The 17286-nt window shown below is 43.2% G+C and overlaps 1 protein-coding gene across 1 annotated transcript in view; it reads left to right on the forward strand.

Moving 5' to 3' along the window:
• LOC308327094 (cadherin-22-like) overlaps nucleotides 1-17286 on the forward strand; it is a gene marked incomplete at both ends in the record, with an annotated part of 124434 nt that overhangs the window by 62480 nt on the left and 44668 nt on the right. The window contains 2 exons of the mRNA XM_080780239.1: nucleotides 5575-5831; nucleotides 7273-7409. Of these exons, the coding sequence (XP_080636365.1) occupies nucleotides 5575-5831; nucleotides 7273-7409 (394 nt within the window). The remainder of the gene's footprint in view (nucleotides 1-5574; nucleotides 5832-7272; nucleotides 7410-17286) is intronic.

Here is a 17286-nt window from a genome sequence, read left to right on the forward strand (position 1 = left end):
AGCATTAGAGCTGATAGTTAGCAATTAAATGGAGCATAGCAACCTTTTTTTTAACATGCCTATAGAAGAAACCTTCAAGCTACTACATTAGATAACATGACAGACGCTTGAGCTAGCAGCGCTCTGCTTCTTATTATCAGTGGTAGTCTATCTATGTGATATGCAGACATACACTGCACGCCCACTGGGAGGTCCCATAAGCCTTCTACACAATTAGCACAGATATGTAATTGCCGCCATAATATTGATACTTGATGATGATTATGACGACTGCATATATGCGTGAAAATGGCACACACTAGAAATGTGTCTCCCTGGAAAGGGCTGATGCCTGAGGCTGGACTCACACATGCGTTCAGCCAACGCGTCTGAAACACAAGCCGAGACTTGCGTGGTATAGTGTGGCGGCAGCGATTACAATTTAGGCATTTTAGCAGACGCTCTTAATCCAGAGCGATTTACAGTAAGCTAAAACAACACATGATACATCAGATATATAAAAATGAAAATAATAGTCGTCAAGCTAACTAAGAACCTAACATACAGTAGAATATCTGTATGAGTATACACTCATAGAGAATTTTGGCTGGTTAAAAAACGCGATGTCACCGCAACATGTCAAAGGCAGAGCAGGGCGTAATGTAAGTAGGCATGTAAAGGTATACTGTATTACCGTATTATCGTGGCATATAGTGTCATGGTATTTAATTATTTATGTATGCATAATATGTGCATTATGCTGCGTCATGCCACAATGTTTTGTTCATTAAATATACTGTAATGTTATTGGCGCATGGCAGTGTCAACATGCTAAAGCACAACCCAAATGTTATTACATTCATATTGTACAAATGTTTATTCCACAGGCAGTACAAACTATACTTTAGATCATACATGGGCAACTGGGGGCCCGGGGGCCACATGCGGCCCTCACCATCATGTAATGCGGCCCTCAGGTTAATATCCGAACATTGATCTATTATTGATTTCAGCTCATTACTAGCATTACAATGTTATTGTCTAGTTTTTTTTATGTCCAATGTATTTGTATTTCATTCATAAAGTTAACATAACTATAACTAAATGCATTAAAAAAAAAAAAAGACTTCAGGATTCCAATAAAAAAATGGCAGGGTAGGGTAGGGTAGCGTAGGTAGGGAGGGGCAGTTGTGACGGGTGCCCCAGACAAACAAGTCAAAGGCACCGCTCACTTCACAGTGTATTTTTTTTTTTGCCGTTTTATTTAATGTTTGTCTTTAGTTCAAAGTTTGTTTAGTAAACGCATTGACAATGAATGGAACATTTACGCCATAATGTGTCGTTTACGTCATATTGTCTCTTTATTGTTAATGGCGTTTAATGTTTGTGTTGGCACCGTTTGTTTTACATCACCTAATCAACATGACTGAGTTAGACTTTAATATATTAGCGCCCCTCACTTCACACGGGTGTGATTTTTATTATTTATATTTCCTTCTTTATCGTAGGCACGCTTTTATCATGTCGGCGTCGTCGGGTTGTTATTGTTGGTTGTCATGGCTGCCAGTTCCCACCTGATGTCGTGTGTGAGCTCCGACTGCTCCAGACCGTTCTGAATAACTGCTAGCTTACATAATGTCTTGAGGCTAGGATTGAAGTCTAAGACATACAGGTTATCAGGGGTGGTGTCTCCTCCAAAGAAGAAGACACGATCTCCCACCATATGCATGCAGCTGCATATCTCATACATCGGACCCGGACCTTTCCCTTGGGCTCAACCTTCTTCCAGGAGAAGGTCTCTGGACTGAATTTACACACATCAATATTGTTCCAGCCACCAAATATGTACAGCTCTCCATTGTAGGTAAATGCTGAAGAATAGCAGCGTCCTTCTAGATGAGGCGATGGTGGGCTCAGCCAGAGGTTGGTCTCTGTGTCAAACACTCTGAGGGGGTACTGATTCCCCCCGAAAGCAAACATCTTTGTCCCGATGATGGTGGCAGAGTGAAAGTATGTAGCAGTAGGTTGAGTTCCTCTGGTGTTAATTAAAGTCCAGACCATTGTGCTGGTGTCCAACTTGTACATGTCAGAAGTCCATCCAGTCAGCTTGGTGGATCCTCCATGTATAAACATGACCTTCTCCAACACACAGGCTGAGTGGTCGTACCTCTCCTCTGGAACAGTGCCAGAAACCTTGGGTTTGAACCATCTGTAGGCGTCAACACCAAATGCATAAAGCACATTGCAGTAAGGAAAGCCTCCCCAGATGTAGACTATATCTTCAACCGACACAGCTGTGTGGCCAGCGCGCCTGGATGGAACCTCTAGGTGGCGTCCTCCTCCTCTTCCTGGGCTCAGCTTCCTCCAGCATAAAGACACTGTGTTGAAGACGTTAACATCAATGTGATCACTGTCTCCTCCAAAGCAGTACAGCTTGTCCTGCAGCACCACAGATGCATTGAGCCATCTCTCTGGTCCTCCTTTCAGACGGACGGACCAGCGGATCATTCTAACGTCAGGCTGTTCTTGCTTCTCTGTCCCACAATGCAGTTCTGTCTCTCCGTCTCTGTCCCAGAATGCAGTTCTGTCAACCACACGCTATCTCTTATATCTCTACAGTGGTACAAACGTCATGTGACGCCTCTGGCCAATCCGTGAAGCCGGTGTGTTGCGACAGTAGTCTGTCTATCTGTGTCCGTCACTCAGGGAAAAGGCTCCAGTTTTCAGTGTGACTGGTGTGTCTATCATGGAGTAATTAAAGGATAGAGACCGAACCGGAGTGTTAGCCCCCCCGCTATTCATTTCAGTGGAAGTTGCTCAGTGGCGTTTTGAAGCACCCGGAAGACTGTCGGAAGTACAATTATAACTCAATGGCTCGAGCAAGCGGAAGTTTAGCCTAGCCTAGCCAATCCGGCCTTACGCACACATGACGTCATGAACGTCCGTCCATTTCCATTGAAGTGCCGCAGTTCCACATTTTGCCAGTAGGTAGTGGCAGCTTCAACGTTGGATAGCCTTACTGGGGGCTTGGTGTCTATGCCATACACGGGCGACTGGGGGCTCAGGGGCCACATGCCACCCCCACCATCACGCAATCCGGCCCTCATATTGATATATTATTGATTTCAGTTAATTACTAGTATTACAATGTTATCGTCTTCTCTTTTTTTATGTCCAATGTATTTGTATTTAATTCATAAAGTTATAAGATAACTATAACTAAATCCATTTGAAATTCAATAAAACTTTTACTTCAATATTCCAATTAAAAATTGGCAAAAGAAATATTCAGGATTTCAATTGCGACGCGTTTTGAGCTTGTAGATCGGCTACTTTTTGCTACGACATTAATATGCAATGTGGCCCCACTGGAGTGAGTGTGGAAATATTGTGGCCCTCTCTATTGTCAAAGCTGCCCACCTCTGCTTTAGATGTTCACAGAAAGTCTATCAAATATGTACACTATATATTCCGCAGTATATTATGGTATTTTGTGTGATATCATACAGAAAGCATTTCATGCTGTTGCATGCCTAACTGTAAGACAATAATGTCAAACGCATTTGAGTTAGCTAATGCTATATGTTATAAATATAGTACTGTATATGTGGAAAATCAAAAAGAGCGCTTGGCAGGGTTCAACACCTGCAAGCGGGTGCTAACCTCGAACGACGAACGTTCTTCTGCCGCGAACGTCAACCGTCCGCCAACAACAAAATGACTATAAAAGGCCGATCCACAAGCTTGTTTATTCCGGTGAGCGGTGCCGCTGCACAACAGAGCGGAAAATCGCCCCGAAACACAGAAACCGGAGCTATAGGCGCTAAGCAAAGTAGCTAACTGGTCCCAGTAGCTCCCAGTAGCTCTGTCCAGCCGGGTAGAAAATAATATAGAAGCCAAGACCGGAGCTACTCCGCAAATTTTATAACCTGGGCTGATCCTCTAATGTAGGCATTACTGATCTTGTCAATCCTTGAGAATCCTAGCATGCTCAATTCTCAATTTCCATAAAGGTTGTCGCTACTCATTATTTTTTATAGATGTGAAGTCAGCTGTGACATTGCCTTTCTTTTCTTTCCAATGGTATTGGCCACAGCCTGGTGTGTTGTGAGATTAAAAAACACCTAGGCTACTGTCAACTGGATTTGAGGTAGAAGCAGTCAGACTCAGCAGACTGCAATATCCACTTTTCTCACTTCCATTTTGTTAGCAAAGCACAAAGGACTTACCCAGCATTGATAAAGGCATTTCAGTTCCTATAGTTTGTGCAGCTGGAGATATGGCCATTTTTACATCTTACCCAGATGTATCCAACCTGTCACTCAAGTTATGGCTCGTACACACTGCCCGATATTTTCTCCGATTATGCTTTGATCGGCGAGGTTTTGCTCGCTGTGTGTGAAAGGCTCTGCGAGAAGATATAGCGCCGATAAAAGTGCTCGCCGACGCCTTCTGGAGCGTTGCTGAATGTCAAGCAAGTTTGATATTTGGCTCTGTCGCCGACTGGACATCGTACAGTATGAAATGGGTTGCGATCGCGTCCCGAGAAGTCCTGTATTACAGCCAATGAGAGCACAGGACAGCTCTGCTCACTGCTCACCGCACTGCTGTCTGTCTGTCTGTCTATCTGTCGGTTGGTCGTGTGTGTCGACTGTATGCGATCAGATGATAATATATAACCATTATTCTTTGGGTAAATCCCTGTCCTGTGTCGTACATGGTAGCATTAGCCCAATGTTGCTGTTAAATAAACCATAACCAAATCATTTCACTTGAATAATGTTGATAAAACCGCATTGGAACAAACTTTTGGACCTCGTATGCTCTCTCTCTCTCTGTGTGTGTGTGTGTGTGTGTGTGTGTGTGTGTGTGTGTGTGTGCGTGCGTGCGCGTGCGTGTGCGCGCAGAGAGAGACGGAGCGTTATTTCATGAAAATCAAGATTTAACGTCCTCCTGTCTCACTGCATCCCACGTAGGCTACAGTGCTACACTACACGCTGTCACAAACATGCCGTGTAGCCTGGCTATTCCTGTGTGTGTGGCATGCAGAGAGAGAGAGAGAGAGAGAGGGGCGTCCTCTGTGTCGGTCTGTGTAGCTTAGGCTATTCCTGTGTGTGTGGCGTGCAGAGAGAGAGAGAGAGGGGCGTCCTCTGTGTCGGTCTCACGCTCGTATCACGGCATCCTGCACGTGCGTGAGATGTAAAAATGATAAAATAAAAACAAATGAATATCGGGTCTAGTCTGCGACCAATCGTTCAGCGTGAAAGCCACAACGATATAATGACAGACGATTTAAAAAAAAGACTCCTGCAGTGTGAAATATTTATGGGTTGTGGGTAAACATTACAGTTTCTCTAGAACAGTCTGCTCGCACCGCCAGCGATTTTTTGCTGTTTTTAGTACTAATCTTTCAAGACCCACAGAACATTTTGCTCCATGAGTCCTTGGTGTCTCCACCTTGCTTCATTCATCTCCAGGCCCTGGACTCCACACGACCCCCTCCTTGATGTCTCCACCTTGTTTCATTCATCTCCAGACCCTGGACTCCACACGACCCCCTCCTTGATGTCTCCACCTTGTTTCATTCATCTCCAGGCCCTGGACTTTGAGAGCAAGCGCACGCACAACGTGGTGGTGGAGGCGGTGAACAAGCACGCGGACCCTCGCTTCGTGGACCTGGGCTCCTTCCGGGACCAGACCATCGTGCGGGTGAGCGTGTCGGACGAGGACGAGCCGCCCGCCTTCAGTCCGGCAGAGGGCGCCGTCATGGAGGTGCAGGAGGACGCCAAGGTGGGAGCGCTGGTCGGGACGGTCACCGCCAAGGACCCCGATGTGGTGAACGCACCTGTCAGGTACTGTACCGCCAAAGCTTGTAGATCGGCTATTTTCAAATAGCCTAAGTATAAAATAGTGCTTAACTGGTACAGTTTTGTAATAATAATCAAAATACTTAAGTAAAATATTTGAATACAGTACTACTGCATTACTATACGTACTCGTTTAACACCCCAAGCGACATAAACGGAGTTCTCCGTCCTATCAATTAGTAACGCCCAGCGCTCAGGACGGAGATTGATCAAAAGGACGGAGATTTTTTTTCAAAACCGATCGCATCGCTCCACAGGCTGTTGCGCAACAGACACTGTTGCGCAACAGACACTGTTGTGCAACATTCAATGTTATTTTCCGGTGATCCGGTCATAGAAAATGCCCCCCCCCCCATTTTAGCCGACGAGATCGAAAATCTTAAAACGTGAATAACTCTTGAACTAAAACATTCCGTCCAATTCTAAGAAAAGATTGTGTTAGACGGCCCATTGCGGTCCCGTCGCTAGTCGCGGTAGAATTAATCATATCTCCCGTTGTTTGACGATCGCATCGAGAGTGTTTTGGCTACATGTAGCTACTTCAGCCACATGCGGGATAGCATCCGGTCCGTCGTTAAAAGTGCTCCGCTGCTATAAATCGATGGGCGATCTGATTTAATGGAATAAATAACCCCCGGGCGTTCGGGGTGTTAACATACTTGTTCCTAACCTGACGCTGCCAGATCCAAGAAGCTTGCTACACAAATTTGTTTCACAGCTTATTGGGATCTCGGGAGCAAATTCGATGACAGGGCTGTTCCTTTTTCTCAAGATACTTGGTAGATGATTGGATGGGACCGTCTGTCTATCACCGTGTGGGCGTGCAAACACAACTAATCATATTGACGTGTCTATATAGCGTCACATCCGGTTTCGCACATATCCCGCCCTTAGCTCACGCTGATTGGTTCAGTGGAAATAAAAAGAAAACAGTCATTGGGTTTTCTGTAGACTTCCCGATGATTTTGCCAGAGCGCACTTTTGACATTTTAAAGTCTACTTTCTTGCTCCGGGGTGGGCAGTGAGTAACTAGCAGGGTCGCACACACTGTCATAGCTTTCCAATAAACGCACTGTAACAGATGATTATTGTTATCCATTTCTTTGGTGGATATGTTTTTTTCCTCTCTCTATCTTTCTTCTCCCCCCACCCTCCCTCTCTCTCTCTCTCTCTCTCTCTCTCTCTCTCTCTCTCTCTCTCTCTCTCTCTCATCATTAAATATTTTTAATTGCTCCCGCTCAAAGTAACCTGATATAAACTCTGTCAGTCCTTAGACAACCTCTTTGTTTGTCACAGTGAACGGAAGGAGAGCCCAAAAATAATTATAAGTGAGAAGAAAAGAAAAAGGACTGTATTCATTAAATGTCGCAGAATTGTGCTCCTCATGCTTTACTCTCTGTGTGTCTCTCTCTGTCTCCGGTTGCAGGTTTTCCATTGATCACAGCACGGACCAGGAGAAGATCTTCCACATTGATCCCGTAACGGGTGCCATCACTCTTGACAAGGTCTTGGATCGAGAGACTGCAGGCTGGCACAACATCACAGTGACTGCAGTGGAAGCAGGTGAGAGACTGCAGGCTGGCACAACATCACAGTGACTGCAGTGGAAGCAGGTGAGAGACTGCAGGCTGACAGGCATAACATCACAGTGACTGCAGTGGAAGCAGGTGAGAGACTGCAGGCTGACAGGCACAACATCACAGTGACTGCAGTGGAAGCAGGTGAGAGACTGCAGGCTGGCACAACATCACAGTGACTGCAGTGGAAGCAGGTGAGAGACTGCAGGCTGGCACAACATCACAGTGACTGCAGTGGAAGCAGGTGAGAGACTGCAGGCTGACAGGCACAACATCACAGTGACTGCAGTGGAAGCAGGTGCATCACCTGTAGAGCTTAGTGAACAGAGGCAGTCAGTAGGATTACGTCCCCTGTCAATCATACTGTACTGGTCAGGCCGACCTGTTAGAGCCACCCTCAAAGGCTTCCTTTTTCTTTTTTAGTTTGATACACATTTAGGCAAAGTATGGGCCACCAATTGATAAGATTTACGATGCAAGTCCGATGGACTTGCAGACAGTGGTGGAAAGTAACTGCATTTATTTATTAAGTACTGTAGTTCCTACTTAAAGTACAACTTTGAGGTATTTGTACTTTACTTGAGTATTTCCAACACTTGTACTTCTTCTTATGTAGTGGAGTCACTACATTCCAGAGGCAAATACAATTATTTGAAAACATTAGATACTAGTTACTTTGTAGATTTTGATTATCATTACAAAACATACACTAACAACTTACAAGCTCAAGATTTGTTTCGCAATGTGAGGCTGTGAGCTTATTAAATAGTTTTATACATTTGAAAACTTAAAATAGGACATTCTGCACAATGAGTACTTTTACTTGTAGTATTTAAGTACATTTTGATGCCAATACATGTGTATTTAATATTGCAGTATTGATAGTTTTACTTAAGCAAAACATTTGAGTACCTTTCCTACTGTACCACTACTTGTATTCTACTAACTGGGTTCGTTACTCTCAGTCTCTTAGCTGGGGACTCCCAGGCGGCAACCCCCTCAAGGACCCCCTGGGGGTCCTGGTATCCCTCAGTGAGAACCAGTGTGTTCGAGCCACCATCAAAGTCCTCCCCTATAGTGACTCCATCATTTTACAGCAGTACATTTTCTGCACTTCTTTCCAGACAGTTCATCTCAGTAGAAGTGCTGTGTGATTGTCGGTTAGTGTTAGGTCACATTCTCACCTAATACTTCGGTAGACTCGATGCGAATGGGCGGAGAAGTTGGGATTCTTGCATATTTAATTTGCTGCGGTTTGCCTTCACACTGCGCTGTATATCCGCAGCAATTGGAAACGCAGCAGGGACCTTATCAATGTGTTCTATTCATAAACTATAGCCTATACACAGTGAAATCTATGGTGTTAAAATGATAACGTCACATGTGCATGTGTCGTGCCGTCGGGGACTGGACCTCTCTCTCTCTCTCTCTCTCTCTCTCTCTCTCTCTCTCTCTCTCTCTCTCTCTCTCTCTCTCTCTCTCTCTCTCACCCACCCTCGCTCTCTCTCTCACTCACTATACGCACGCAGCCACGCACTGTTCTTTTGGGCATGGAGGCACAGCGCTGAGCGCATTGAGAACAGACAGCAGCACAAAATGTTTATTGAGATGAAAGTTCCTACTCCCCAGTCCCCACACAGTGACAGCACTCCATGTCTACGCACAGACAGACAGACAGACAGACAGACAGACAGACAGACAGACAGACAGACAGAATATTCTGTAGGTTACACTGCAGTGTTTTATGTAAGCAATTGATAAATGTACTAGTCCTCATTTCGACCAGGGCTTCAGTCTCTTCATTCGACCTTTATAGCTCTATCACGGTATTATCCACGGTAATGGGACATCTTTGCACTGTAAAATATGCCTTCTCCGTCTCCAACTGTGTTTAGCTCCTCACCCGCCACATTGTTTGCTTAATTTCCTTTATTTGCTGCGGATTGCATTCCCACCAGCACCGAATTGTAATCAAGTGCGATTGGAAGTGAAGCGAAACCCCCGTTTTTGGTCGAAGTAGAATGCCGTTCTTTGATGCGCATTAGGATTCGAATGATGCTTCACATCTGCCAAACAAAGCGCACTTTCCGTCAATGTGTAGCAGGATTCGTTTTAATCGCAGTAAAGCTTTCTGGTGTGAAGGTCACCTTAGACACAGTAAAACGGGTCCATTCGGATACATTCTGTGGCGTGATGTTACGGTGAATGAAACTCAGCTGCACATCAGGTGAATCAAGGTTGGGATATGCAGCTGCTGTACGCTCCCCTCCCACACTCTGTTAGACTCAACAGGGATTCTCACTTCTTTTTTTTACAGTTTGACTCTGTAGGAATCTAGGCTAGCCATGTAGGCCAGAGTCGGTGTGTGTGGCCTTATAGCCTTGGTCACGCCTCCAGGTCTCAAGTTAATACGTAAGACCTGGTAATTAAGACGTGCAAAATAGCACAGCTTACAAAGGAACCTAATGCGCATTTGCATCTTGACAAATGTAACACATTAGAAAACAGTAATGTTAATGCATTCCATCAACGCACGTTGCACAACTAGTTAGTCAGTGCCCAAGTGATCCACTAATTAGCAAACAAAATGAAAAACAACATTTATTAAATGTAAATCTGGCAGGTGAATGTGCTCCTCATGCCTCCTGGCTTAAATCCTTCGATGGAGAAAATCAAGGAAAAGCCCACGCACAACTTATGGGAATGGCTCTGAGGGGGATTCTGTTACATTTAAAATCTCAAAAAGTAAAGCTGGTTATAGCACGCAGACTCACTCATGCCTGCCAAGTCATTGCACCTGTCGAAATCAAGCGTCCAAACACTTTCTGACTCGAGCTGCCAAAATAGCCGGCAACTTCCCCGGGGCGGTTCTACACATGGACCACGTAGACGGTCACCCTAGGGCGCCCCCTGCAGGGGAGACACCCACTGGAAAATAAGGGTCACTGATTTGAAAATATAATGGAACAGGAACACGAATAAAATAAACCATTCCATAATGCAATGGTTAGATGTTCTTCATGCGAGCACATTGTATACAGTATGTCTGTAGCCTACTGTGTAGTAGGGCATGGCGTTGGGTATTTCCTACAGTAATCAATAACTACATGAACCTAGCTATGCTTACCTAGGGATTTGTAGTTTGGGCAATTTTTGGCAAAGATATTTTGTAGAGGGGAAAAAAGGTATCTAGGGTTTAATTGGTTAATACATCATTGTAGCATAGATTCAATATGTAATGCAATATTCTGCTGGTGTTACAGTATATGGCATCCGTCTTTCTGGGAGAGGAGAAAGAAAACATTGTTGTTTCTCTCGACTTGTGAGTGGAAACAATCCTGTGATCTCGTTTGATCTTCCTGGATAGTTTTGTCAGAGTGAACAATGGAGTAACTCTAGAGCTGCTGCGGCATTCGCAGTAAACGTGACGTGTGTGTGTGTGTGTGTGTGTGTGTGTGTGTGTGTGTGTGTGTGTGTGTGTGTGTGTGTGTGTGTGCACACGGGCATCCATGTGCGATTGTGCATGGAAGGATTTCTCTACCTTTATGCAATCTCGAAGGAGTGGATGTAGTGATTTGGGGATTGTATGTAATGCAAAAGAGATTGCATTCTGCATTGTAATAGTTCCCCTGCTCAACACCAGGTGAGAGAGAGTGCACGCTGAAATAGAGCACTTTTTCTTCCCCTGAATTCCGCACGTCTCTCTTCTTTTTTACCATCCCATGTAGCCACGGATACAATAGATTCATGCAAGCAATAAAATGCAACAGTAGCCCCTCAGCAAAACATTTTTCGAATGGAATTTAAATTAGTTTTGTGAGGCATAAATTTAGAGCCATAATTCTCAAGACAAATGTGTTCTTTTGTATTCCTCTTTACGCTTGTCATGACTGTAGGCACATTTTAATGTTAATTGGCTGTCAGACACACAAACACAAGGGCGCACACATGCATACACGCACGCACATACACACACACCGACACACGTGCGCGTGCTTCCAATATTGAGCATAAACACAAGCCTGTACTTGACAGATAAAGCCTCTCGCACTGTCATTTGAAGGAAACTTCCAGACAAGCCTCGGAGTCATTGGTTGATTCCATCGGAATTACAATTACAATCCTGCATGTGCCTGTGTTGCTTATCCAGAGTGTGCTATGAGCAGCGATAGAGATAGAGAAAGAGAGAGAGAGGGGTAGAGATAGACAAAAGAGTGAAGGAAGGCGTGTGTGGGAGAAAGAGAAGTGAAGCAGTACAGTAGAAGAATATTTTTTGACAGAAAGGCTTAATTTTCTCCATAGTGATTTTGTTATTTTAGTATTTTTCTTATTTTATTCACAGTAGAGCTCAGCCATTATAAGCCTGCAGAGCCAAGAGGTCAGGGTGACACCCTGACCTCTTGGCTACTTTCCAATTGGCCTTTTGAACACCTGTGGTGCAGGTGAATAATTAGGGATTGTGCCACAGAGTCGTGTAGTTTTAACGACACCCTGAGGGTGTTGGAAAGAAGCCAATACGCACGCACGCACAGACATACACGTGCACGCATGCACGCACACACATGCACACTCCCAGCTTAGAGGCCAAGGAAAAACCTTTGCCCTGCATTTTTCACAATCGCCTCCACAAGGAAGCCGACTTATGTAAAACATTTTTTTTTATATTGCTCCTTCAGATTTCATCCAAATTGTCGGTACACATGATCTCTATATTAATGTGATCGAGACAGATCGGTTAGAATTTTTTGTATTTTTTGTATCCCATCCTATATTACTCCTACAAATGTATTCCAATCAGCACATACATCCGTACACATTATCTCTATAGTCATGTGATCAAGGCGGATCCGATTTTTCATATTCCATCTTGATTGGTGAATTCCAAACATTGCCGGCCCACAAGACCTGTGCTTCGAGGTACTCAAAGTACATGAATTCTGGACTTTTACTTGAGTATTTCTATATTACAAGTATTGATACTTTTACTTGAGTAAAAAATGTGAGTACCTTTTCCAACCACTGCTTGTTCCTCTCCCTGCCAGGGAACAAAATGCTACCTGTGTACCGCATGGTTGTCTCCTTTACTGCAGGGGTTCTCAACCCGTGGGTCGCGATCGACCCCTCTGGGGGTCGCCAAATTATTTTGGGGGCCCCCCAAATTATTACAAAATAAATAAATAAACTGAATAGCTGGAAAATGGAAATGAAAAGTTTAAATAATATAGTACACATAGTACATGCATACACCTTCCCTAATGATTATTATTCAGTATTTATTTATGGTTTATTGTCTCTATTATTAAGGTTATTGTAGCAGTCAATTTATATTAGGGGTCGGGAGGGAGGCGGGGCGGGGGTCCCGAGACATTGCTAAAGCATTTCCGGGTGTCCCCTGGCCAAAAAACGTTAAGAACCCCTGCTTTACTGCGAGCCACACAGTACTGCATGGTTGTCTCCTTTACTGCTCTGTCACGAGCCACAGTACTCCTAGTACAAATCAGCCTTAACTGTTGCCACTCCCCATATAAACCTATTGCATCGTGGACACCTGTCGATGCGATCGTGACAGAAGAAAGAAGTTGTTGACCTTAATGAAACGGCTCCTTTTTGAGGAGGATATATCTATTATCCAGAGGATCATGTGGGGATCAACCTGGAGATCTTTCAGCTTAGAGCAGAGGATGTGAGGCTGCATGCCGTTGAAAGCCGAGGAAAGGTCCCCAAATAGTCATAGCCTGTGGCTGTGCCCCCCCTCCCCCTATTATTGTGTAATTACTTTAAAAAGAGGAAAATATCAACAATAGCCTATCAAAGAGCTCACAACACAACGTGCAGAGCTTTTATTTGCTAGATTATTAATTTATTTTAACTAAATTGTTTAAATATATATTTTTAATTATTTTATATATATGCATTTGTTTCTTCTCCTTTCCAATTGGCCCCTTTGACTGCCCCCTGAGGGCTGTAGTCGCCTCTTCGAAAGCCTGTGGACTAAATAGTTTGCAAACCAAACTGTCCCACTGGGACGATAAAGACTGTCAAATCTTCCAAATAAAGACTGGCAAATCTGCCAATCAACATGAGCTCGTGGTCAACAGCTCTCAGCTGGTGCGGAGGTGTTTTAAGTACAGTATACCTCGTAGCCTACGTACATTTGAGTGTTAGCTGGGATTCATTTGGCTGTGTTGCTTCTAATGAGAGACATGGAGTGCCACTGCAACGTGTCCATTAAGTTCCTGGCACTCAAAGCTATATGAAGAGCAACTCATTGACTTTTACATTAATTTGGTCCCATTGTGGAAATTCATAAACACTTACTGACATAGAAATAGCTGAATTGCCATTACATTATCAAGTCACATTATTAGCACATTTCAAGTGCATGCAGACTCAATGTGCTTTAAAAAATAATAAAATGCAAAATTCACCAGTGACACAAATTTAACACAATTACATGATTAACATGCAATAATTAATTAATAAAAAGAAAGTTGAGTTTAAAAAAATAACTACACACTCTTTCAAGGGAAATGCTGCTGCAAACAGTTTACTGTACATGAACAACTTGTTCAGAACAACAAGACATCAAAATATGAACTGTTTACAATTACAATATAATGTTACATTGTGAAGTGTTTTTTCCTGGATTTATTCAGACCAAAGTCCGTAATCAGGTCACTAAAATCCAATTTGCGGAGGACGTCACTCTCAAATGACATCACAGTCAGACTATTTAGCCTCTCCTGTCCCATTGTGGACCTCAATTTATCCTTTATGAGTGCCAGTTTAGAAAAACTGCGCTCACCACTCGCATTACTCACAGGTAAAGTCAAGTAAAGCAATGTCTACATTTGGGAATACTTTTGACGTTTTTCTTTTCCTCATGTTCTGGCAAAGCTCTCTTGCATTAGAAATATCACCCCCACTAATGAATTCTTGGTATTGGATAATCTCTTCAACAAAGTCTACACCCAAGTCAGTTGAATATCGCCTCTGGAGGTCAGCTGCGCAAGAGGTAATTTTATTCAGAAAGCCAAAAACATTATTCAGTTCATTATAAGACTGATACCTGCGATCTAGTTCTAGATCTAGCAATCGGTCCATAACAGTCAAATAGACACCAGAGGAGAAATTTTCTTTCCCTGCTAAATTAACCTCATGTTCTGTGGACTCATCCGCCTGCACTGTACGTTTCTTTTGTCTCTCTATGTCTCCTTTGTAAAGTTGTGATACTGTTGGAGACATACGTTTAGCTTGTTCCTCAAATACATTAAAATTATCTCGCAAGCCTGCGACATAACAAATCAACTGCATTACACAAGTCCAGGCGCACAGCCTGTAGCGCCTCACTTGTTTTATGAAAACGCTGGAGAATACAATTCCACATATTTCACAGAAAAGCAACCTCAAGTTTGTACATTTTGTTGTGAAGCGACCTTGCTTCATCTCGAATTGAACGGTTTAGGAGCTCTTTGTTGGCAATGCTCTTAAGTGAGGCTTGAATATTTGCATAATTGCTGAACAGCGCTTGTGTCGCTTGTGAGTGTGCAGTCCATCTGGTGTCGGAGAGCGATTTCAGTGTTTCAATGCGGTTATTTTCATTAGCCTGCAGTCCTGCAGTTACGACTGCCCATCTAGCTGTTGACTTGGAACAAAAGTTGAACAACTTTTGTACTTTCTTCATATATGGTCGAGGAAAGATATGATGGTTTACCTTTTACAGCATTACCATATTTTTCGATGTGTGTCTTCAAAAATGGGTCAAATATTATACCTCAATGATGCCCAGGTAATTTCCATTGTCAGGACTGCCAATTATTTCACTAGAGCCCCGTAAAGCCATTCCCCGCTCTGACAACATTTTTACAACTGCTACTACTCTCCTAAGTACATCTGTCCAGTATGTATACTGTGACTCCAGTTGTTTTCTCAGATCAGTGTCAATTACTCCAATCACTGATGCACGTTTAATGTATGCTAACATCGCATTCCTGTGGCTGTCACTGTTCTCATGTTTCGGAATGCTATCCGAGGCACGTTTCCAGTCACTCCAACCACATGATTGAAAAGGGCCCAGCTGCGTATTATTTCCACAACCAAATAGTCGGCATGCAAAACAAAAAACGGAACCAGTGGACGGGGAATAAAGAAGCCAGTCTCTGGGCACAAACTCACCGTTTTGGAGCTCACGTTTGAAAAGGGATTTGGAGAAAAATCTCCTCTGATCCTTATATTGACGTTCAGATGCTTTGGTGTCCGCCTCCTTATTTTGACAGGACTCGGGTCCCTTCTTAGCCCAGTATGATTGAACTCTGTCATCAATGTTACCCCAGTGAGCAGGGTCACTGTTATAGGAATCCTCCTCCGTGTTGTCTATTTGGGCAGTGCCAGCTTCACCCTCATCTGCTTCAGACTGGGTAGACGAGGGCCCCGGCTCAACCTCCCCCTCGTTGCCTAGGTTCACCATCACCACCTAAAACATGGTGCATCCATGCATTTATTAGGCTACTTAAAGTTATTAGGCCTATATATAGCGCTTTTATCCAAAACGCTTTATGAAATGGTGGTGTCACTGCTGTTGTGTGTGTGGGGGGTGGGGCCTCATAGCGGACACAGACAGTAGGCGGGCTTTAGACCGGATCAGGCTTTCCATGGCTATAGCTACCCCACAGCAGTGAGCACTGCAGTGCAGACAGGCAGTGCAGACAGAAGCTCTCAATGGTTTAACCATAATACAACTACTGTAAATACACTACACATTTCACTTGAATTGGTCAATTGGATTTCAATACTTTACAATTTTATATATAAAAATTAAAAAATATATATATTAATAAAACTAAAAATCTTTTAAAAAAAATCGGGGGCCCCCCTAGTCGTGGGCCCCCGGGCTTCAGCCCACCCTAGCCCAACGGTTAATCTGGCTCTGGCAATAGTACAACATATTTTTGTTTTGTTAAACGTCATCATTGATGTTCATTGCAATGCCATTGCAATGCCATTGGTCATGATATTTGCATATAAATACCCCCCACAGAGGCTGAAATTCACACAAATTAAAAATATCTGGACAATTTAGATTTTTTTTAACCTATGACCTTTAACCCTGATAAAAGTAAGTAAAATAACGAATATGTTTTTTGTGATCATTAGAATGTCTAGAACATGTTTTATTCATTATTATGAAAGATATCCCCCAAATGTAAATTATTAATTTATTATTATTATTTAAATAATTATTATAAATGTTCATACAATTTGCATAATTTCCTCTGATAAGTCCTAGTTGAAAGAGTGGTGGCACTCGGAAATAGTTCGTATAGGTATAGCTGTAATGGACAAATGGTGAGCAGGCAAGGCCACCGGCCAGGCTGACCACGGGCACGGACAAGGCAGAGGATTTTGGTTTACTGTTTTAATTGGTGTGTGTGCTGTGCAAAGGGAATATACAATGTTTGGCATCAGTAAACATATCCAAACATATCCAACAAAGCAAATCATAAATAGCAGTTAAATCCAATAACTTCAATAGTAAATAATATTCATATCATGAAAGAATTAATATCCCAATAAGTCATGATCATCAATAATGTAGGCCTGATGTGTAGGATGAAAGCATCAAGGGCAGCCTATATATACACAATATCAAACACCTACACAATACACACTAACTAACACACATACATAAACACACACATGTGTGAACACACATATGTGTGATGCAGTTAGGCAGGCCAAACACTAGGTCTATTAGTCTACAGTTCAATTCAATGAACCATTAAGGAAATAAACAACTCAAAGAACTGCTGGTCATAGTATAAACAATATACACAGTGAGTCCATGATCGGTGATTATGGCAATG

Source organism: Protomyctophum bolini (assembly GCF_963924005.1).
Source record: "Protomyctophum bolini genome assembly, chromosome: 2".
NCBI classification, from domain to species: Eukaryota; Metazoa; Chordata; class Actinopteri; order Myctophiformes; family Myctophidae; genus Protomyctophum; species Protomyctophum bolini.